The sequence below is a fragment of the Clytia hemisphaerica genome, unplaced genomic scaffold (assembly GCF_902728285.1).
Source record: "Clytia hemisphaerica strain Z4C2 unplaced genomic scaffold, Clytia hemisphaerica genome assembly, whole genome shotgun sequence".
NCBI classification, from domain to species: domain Eukaryota; kingdom Metazoa; phylum Cnidaria; class Hydrozoa; order Leptothecata; family Clytiidae; genus Clytia; species Clytia hemisphaerica.
Window position 1 is genome coordinate 510,750 of NW_027103512.1, and position 8,270 is coordinate 519,019.

The window sequence follows — 8,270 nt, forward strand, 5'->3', positions numbered from 1 at the left end:
TTAGCAAGAGTAAACTGTATATGTATTTCAAATAAATTTTAGATATAAAATGAAAATTTCTAGTATAAATAGAAAAAGCATAATAACCTAATGGCAGGTTCAATTCTTACAGTGACAAAGTATAAATAGTATGAAACATCCAATTTTTTACAGCAGTACTCAAAAATGAAAATACATATATTTCAAAATAAAAATCTACAATGTTATAATAAATTTTATTTAAAAAAGATTATTTAAAAAAGTGCCCTAAGTGAAACACCAATCACATCGTGTATTAGATAATTCAGCAATTCTGTTATACTCAACTGTTTTCAACATCTGTAAAATGTTCTGAGTACGAAATACGTTAAAATCTTGAAGATTAAAACTCTTTCCAGGAGTTGTATCGTATTATTTTTCTTAAGACATCATAAACCAAACAAAGTTTACTGGTAAACATCATTCCAATAAAATATTCCTCCGAGGTAAACTCGAACCCATTTCCTTTTCATGCATTATATCAAAAAAAGAATGATACAAAAATGATGCACTTCTTTATTAGTGAGCAAAGATATAATATTACAACCACTCCAACTCAAATAAAACCAACAACAATAAAACACGTCTTATTGTGTTGGTGGTGGATAGGGCGGCGGATAAACCATTTGCGGATTGGGCGGATAAGGAGCGGGTGGTTGTTGATTGGGCGGGTAAGGTAGCTGTTGAACAGGTGGTAGGTTTGTGGTGTCTTCTGCATCTATTCTTGTGGGTGGTCCTGGGTATGGTGGAGGCGCATCTAAAACAAGAGAATAATAATGTATTGAAGTTCAAATGTGAAAAATAAAAAAATCAAGTTCAAAGAAGCAATTAAGAATTAATACCTTGTGGATAATTACTGACAGATTGATAACTAGGCGGATTGAAAGGAATATTGTTCTTTTCCAAATTCACGGTGAGCGGTAGATTAGGGTCAGCAATAACAGCCGTCGTTGATGAAGTCGTGCCCGGATCAATGACGGCTTGGTTATTATCACGGTTGTAGGTGACGGAATTATACGTAACACGTCGTGCTTTGCAACGCTTGATGAAACAACCGATGGCAATGATGACCATAACGGCGACAAACGTGATACCGAGAATCATGCTGAGTTGAGCTCGCGTTGCTGCTGTCTCTGTAAAAAATCAAAGAAGTTGAATTTAGTGGAATGGATAGAATCACAAGAGAGGTCAAACAATTCTTTCAATTCTCTCAAAAAAATTCGAGCGAAACATTGAGAAATAAAGAACTAACATACAATTGCTGCACCGTGTTTAAAGCTTGCGTCATCTTCAATCTACAATACACTGCATTGCCTGAAGATTGCACCAATAGGAAACACCACGCAGAAATTGTAAGTTATTCCTTTATTTCTCATTGTTAACCGGTTACTTTTTTAAAGCGGGCTACACGGCTTTTTGCGCAATGCAATTGGTTCTTTTTGCATGACGACGGGCCTACACTGCCCAGAGTTGCCCGTCGTTAGGAAAACTCATTGTGATGTCACTTTTTTTTTTAATTTCTGACGTCAGAAATTATTATCCATATAGCGGTCATTAAGTAAGCCATTAAAGATTCGAACGGCGGGCGGTATTGAAAGGTTCTATGACTCAAATAGTCATACCCGCGCTGAGAAAACTAAGGCGTCGTGCTTCAGAGGGCTGAAATATCATTAACCGCCCTGGTTATAGGGCGATAACGTCATTTGCGGCCCGCTCGGAACTTTATTGAAGTCGTTGCATTGAAGCGGTGAGACTAAACCGACGTCAGAAAAAAACACTTTTTGGTCATTTGCGGCCCGCTTGCAAGGGTACTCAAAACTTGTTGAAGTCATTGCATTGAAGCGAAAAGACTTGGCTGACGCTAGAAAAAAACGTTGTTTGAATTTCCGATATGGACAATAATAGTAATGGCGTTAAGCTTTCGTTCGTTATTGTCATTAATTCTGCCCTTGCAGTTTGATTATTAGCCCTCTAGTACCATTTGCGCCCTCCGCTTCGCGTCGGTCCCAAATGACACTCTCGGGCTAATAATCAAACTGCGCGGGCAGAAAATAACAACAACGACCTCAAACTGAACGCTATTGTTATATTATAACAATTTTTGATATCTTTTCGCTTGTGTTTTCCACTTTATTTCGCTATTTTTCCTGGATAAAGCGCTAAAAATCAATCGAAGCTGAAGGAAACGGTTAACAAATACAATAATGACCGTTTTTTTCGGGCTGTACTGAAAATATTGCCCTTGGTCGACGTAACAACCTCGCAAGCTCGGTCGTTACTTGACCTCGGGCAATATTTCTCAGTACAGCCCTCACTAACCGGTCATTATTGTATTAAAGTAGAAGTTTACAATATTATTTTGTATGTTGAACCATTACCATTTTACCTCTTTCTACCGAATTTCGCAAAACCCTCTTTACTACAAGTTAAATTTTATAAAATCTTTAACGTTTCGATAGAAAAGCTGCAAATTATCTTCACATCTTTGAAAAAAGAGGACACTATAGAGGATGCTTAAAGAGAGGGCCAAAAGGACACGTTCGTGAGAGAAAAAAAAAACAAATTTTTCTCTTACCATCTCTGTATTTGACGAACCCAATCGCAAAACCACGTCTCGGTTGAGAGGGCTGGTACCATCCTTTCAATTCGATTTCTACTTTATAATATTCGGAAGACCACGTGAAGGGTACAGGACTGGAACAAATCGTTTTACGATATGCGTTAGATTTAATCACCGACTTCTCACCTAGTATGAATTGAACGTTTTTCAGATATGAGTTAAACCTGAAAATCTTTTTACTGTACCAACATAATCATAATTTTTAAAATTACAGCAGATGGGACCCACTTTATTATTTGGAGAGCTGTATTTCTTATAAAAGAAATGATACATATTTGACATCAGTAACAGGTCTTTAACGATAAGAAAAGTAATTTGGGAAAGGAATTTTATAAAAAATGTTAAGTCAAGGAAGCTGTGTAAAAATAAACGAACAAAGACAATGAAGAGATAGATATTACATCTCCAGGTTACCAGAATGGTTCCTACTCCTTTGGAAGCAGGAGTTCCTCTCTTTCAAGTAGGAATGTCTCATAGCGCTACTACAGGCGGTACTGATCCTGTGTAAGCGACCCTCACGTATCATGATGCTTGATCCCGTGCTTGATAATTAGCAACCTTACACATGAATGTAATCACATCACAATGTCTGACATATCTACCCACGCTATTGTATCAAAGCAGTGGTACCCTATTTCCCTTACATAGTATTGGTTAACCCGGGCAAAGTTACACTCACTTGCCAAGTGAGTCGAAGGTACCACGGTGGGAATTGAATTCGGGTCGCCTAGGAATGGGCCGAAAATGATGACCACCATACCACTTAGTCTTCAAAGATCAATAATGTCGTCTTACCATTAAGATACAATCGATTCTTGTAAGAGCAATATCCACTTGCAGATCCGTCAAACTCAGTGTCCATCACGTTGACTTGAATAAGTTCATCTTTCTCTGACTTGATATCCCATTCACAATCATATCTATATTTTGGTAGGTTGGACTTTTCGTATGCTTTGGGCCATTGCGGTGAAGTGATGACACCGAAATCGTTCTGTACCTTAGTCTCTCTATGAGTTTAATAAACAAACGTAAAAGTCAATTTGATTTCTTTTTTTTGAAAGTAGATTTGTGTCAAAAATAGAAGTTTAACATTAATCGCACGATGGGTTATTTTTTCTTATTTGGCACGCCCTCAAAGAGAGCAATTAATCGTTAATTGCATCCTGTAGAGAGCAATTAATCGTTAATCACACTCTTCAATGCCGCGCCAATGTTTACAAAATTGATTTTAATGTTTTTTCTTACATTTTTTTTGCATCGAACGTTTTAATTGCATTCGAAATTTATTTTGTGAAAAACAAAATCAATAAACAACATTAAAAGAAAGACACAGAGAGAAGAGAAAAATATAAAACCTTAAGTGTAATTTCTATAATTTACTTTCCTAACTGGGAAAAAGTAGTGAAAGCCATTGTGCGATTAGCTCGTAATCACATAATAACTCGTACAATTCCTTTCGGACTCGGAAAATTAATAACAAAAAAATCACTCGTGCAATTATTCTCGAATTGCACTCGTTATCATGTGATTACATATCGTTATCATGTGATTACATATACTAAGCATGTGACGTTTCGACGGTTGTCTTTATCAAGTTGAATGTTTAAGCGTCGAAAAATGAATGATATGAGTTTAATAAGATTATTCATTTCCGAAAACTAGGAATGACAGACTTTTGTTAAAACATATTTGGTTAGGTGTTTAACAAATAGATTTTCCAATAAACGATAACCCCCTTTTCGACCTCTGAAAGCACCACTTTCCTCTTTGGTGATTGACTGATTGATTTGTTCATAATAAAGATCTTGATGAGAGAAAAAAACATACCTTTTACAGACAGTAGTAGATGTGACAGGGATGTTACCACTTATCAAACTGTAGCCGGCTACAAATCCTGTATCTTTGGATGAATCTTTGCTTGATGAATGAAGGTGAATTTTCAAACACCTTGCATTGTAAGCATAAACGTCATGTGGTAAATGTCCAACTAAATTGTTCGAGCAAAATCGTACAAGTTTTTCAAGCTTTCGGCAGCTGAAAAAAGATAATACAAATAGTTTTTTGTTAATAACAAGTGATACTTTTATGGACCTACCTGGTTATGCATTTAACACATATATAATTGATATCTACGTGAGCGTGACCATTAAACAATCATTCAGAACACAAATAGTGACGATCTATTAAAATTAGTCGTTTGTTTCTTATAAAAAAACGTTTAGAAACCAAAATTTCATGCTCTTGGAATATTCTTTCATATTCAAGACTTCGTGAGCAAAAAAACATATCTCATCAAAAAATTCAGTAATTTTAAGAACATTGATGTATGCTTATTAACAGTGATTCTTATAGATAAGGATGCGTTTTTTGAGCTGAAAAATTTTTTTACAAAAATCTGCTTGAGCCATCTTTTACCTACTTTCATGCAAAAAGTCCAAAAAAAAACAATGATCCATCAAAAAACCCTTTTTTAGCCGTTTTTTAGCTGAAATTTACCTCAAAATTTTTTTTTCAAAAAACGAGCTCCGTCACATTCGAGGGTTTATAGTTATGCATCTTTGTGCAAAAAATCATAAAAAATGAAAAAGCCAATCTCGAGAAAAGCTAATACCTAAGTAATGTGCTTATAAAAAAATATTGAATTTGGCCAGTTTTTCTATAAAAACACGCCAAGCAACCAAAAGTTCATGTCTAAACACACATATTCTTTAAAAGTAAGCCCTCATGAGCAATAAAAAACATCTATCTTATTAAAAAAATTGAGTAATTTAACTAAGAACATTGATGTATGAAAAATAATAGTGATTCTTATAGATAAACATGCGTTTTTTGAGCCAACAAAATTTTTTTGCAAAATTCTGCTTCAGCCATCTTTTACCTATGATGGTACCCTACTTTCAAGCAAAAAGTCAGAAAAAATTAATGATCCAATTTTTCATAAAGTCCAAAAAACCCGTTTTTTAGACGTTTTTTGGCCCAAATTTTCACAAAAACTTTTTTGTCGAAAATCGAGCTACGTCACATTCGAGGGTTTATAGTTATTCATCTTTGTGCAAAAAATCATAAAGAATGAAAGAGCCAATCTCAAGAAAAGCTAATACCTAAGTAATTGTTAATGTGCTTATAAAAAAATATCGAATTTGGCCAGTTTTTCTATAAAAACACGCCCAGCAACCAAAATTTCATGTCTAAACACACAAATTCTTCAAAAGTAAGCCCTCATGAGCAAAAAAAACATCTAATTCATAACAAAATTGAGTAATTTGACTAAGAACATTGATGTATGCTTATTAATAGTGATTCTTATAGATAAACATGCGTTTTTTGCACCAACAAATTTTTTTTGCAAAAATCTGTTTGAGCCATCTTTTACCTATGATGGTACCCTACTTTCATGCAAAAAATCAGAAAAAATTAATGATCCAATTTTTCATCAAGTCCAAAAAACCCGTTTTTTAGCCGTTTTTTGGCCCAAATTTGCCCCAAAATTTTTTTTTTCGAAAATCGGGCTCCGTCACATTTTGGCCACTACCATTTTGCACCTTTGTACCAAAAATCAAAAGATTCCTATGATTCAATCCTGAGAAAAGTTGGTAACAGACGAACGGACGGACGAACGAACGAACGGACGGACGGACGAACGAACAAACACAGGTTAATTTATAGGACCTCCACCGGGGTAGGTCCAAATAAAGTGGTCCAGATAATTTACAGTTTTTAAATAATAAATATCTAAATAATTTAAATTACTCATGATGTTTGTTAAAGATGCTTTAAACTTACTTTGAATCAGCCTTATAAACTTCGATGTAATCGTTGCCACAGGACGGCATAACACCATCCACTACGAATTTTGACCAGGTTAACTTGATGTAAGTTGTGAAGAAATCTCCTTTGATGTCCCAATAACAATCTCGACCTCTTCTGTAGGGTGCTAATGAGCTTACTGTGCCTTCTGATCGTGTTAGTGTTGAACCACATGTCCCTTGTGTATCGACTTTAGTTATGGAACAAAGGAAATGGATCAATAAGACCCCCAATAACATTTTTCTTAGTTTTTATTAGCTTTTGTGTGTTTTTGTATTGATAACCCGAGATAACTAAAGAAAGAAATGAGATGTTTGAAAATGTTGAGAGAAAATTTGACAACGAGAATACTTTTCTTTGATGGAACTTGAAGTTCTCTACTTTAAATACAAGGATAATTACCAACATAAGGCAAAGAAAATGCATTGTATTCTAGTAGATCAAAACTTGATCCAGACATCTGTTCTGTTGGTGCTACAGCTTTCTAATTAGACCTAAAATGTTCCTTGGAAAAAAATAGGATTAAAATGTCACAGTCATGTACGCTGCATTCTAAACAAAAATCTCAAAATGAGATTTTTGGGTCAAAACTGACTGGTAACTACGAAAATAGGGGTTTTGCCTGGGAAATAATCTAAAATCTTTTTTGATGGTAATGAAAAGCAGAAATCAGGCTTATAATATTCCTTGGAATAAAGTACAATTATAATATACCAATTATACAATCATTTAGCTCTTTGTCATACAGGTTCTACACCGCATTTTTCGATCAATTTTGACTTGAAAACCTTTTTTTATGATTTAATGATTTATATGGAGAAAATTAGGAAAACTATTTGCATTAAAGTTTTTCAGGCAAAGATTGAGCTATGCAATCAAAACTTACAGACACCTTTTTTAAAATTGGGCAAAATTCTTGTAAACAACCCTAGGATTATGCAAAAAATAATTTCTAATATTTTGTCAAAGTCCTTTTCATTGGATATCTGTAAAATGTACAAATTGGGAAAACATAAATTAAAATTGTGCACAAATACAACTTTCATAAGCCCACTTTTCCTATATCTCTGAGTTGAAGCAGACAACTATGATTGTGTAGGGTCCCAGGGAGCAACAACAGTTATCTTAACAGATATCCTTTGGAATACTTCCAAATAAAACGACAAGAAATGGCAGTTTTTAGTCATGGTTATATTTTCAGCTGTATCTTATGAAAAGATATGTCTACTAACTTCCAATATTGTTACTGGTAAGATAAAAGGTCCAAAATCTAGATTGTGAAGGTCTTGTCCATCTAGCTTATCATGGTAATGAGGTAGATTAGTTTAAAGTGTGGTCCAAATTGGGACAAAAAATTTTCCTGTAGCAAAGAACTAAAAATTGTCTTGTAGTCTTAACTCTTGTTTTGCTTTCGCAAGCTGAAATTTTACTCCAGCAAGGTAGCTGGTAACATGATATTCCTGAGCTAAACAGGTTTAAAAGCAGCCTTGATATGACAAGAAATAGCCTACCAACTGGACTGACATCTCTAGAGTGATTCTAAACCTTCTAAACTGCGTACACAAAGAGTTATATAATTTAGTTTGTTTTTTGTGGATAGGGAAATTCCATGGGGAAGTTCCTTGGCATTAAGGGAAGGATCAAAGTATCTTTACATTAAGGCAGAATAGGGCACAGCTGTGTTAGATCATTTAACCCCCTCTCTCTTTCTCTTCTTTTCTTTTGTTTTCCTGTTTAAGTAAAGGTTTTTTTATTTATTTCTTCTTTTTTGAAGGTCGGAGGAGAAAAAGTAAATAAAAGTTTTTGAAATCTCTATTTTTTACTT

The 8,270-nt window shown here is 34.5% G+C and overlaps 1 protein-coding gene across 1 annotated transcript; it reads right to left on the reverse strand.

The window, feature by feature from the left end:
* Window positions 1–6,741, reverse strand: LOC136799238 (uncharacterized). Its single transcript, XM_067055927.1, has 6 exons — window positions 6,422–6,741; window positions 4,466–4,672; window positions 3,434–3,645; window positions 2,594–2,764; window positions 861–1,151; window positions 1–775 (listed from the first exon to the last, which is right to left on the reverse strand). Exons 1-6 carry the CDS (start codon window positions 6,682–6,684, stop codon window positions 606–608), a joined length of 1,314 nt encoding a protein of 437 aa, XP_066912028.1. The 5' UTR covers window positions 6,685–6,741; the 3' UTR covers window positions 1–605.
* Between the last annotated feature and the right edge of the window lie 1,529 nt (window positions 6,742–8,270).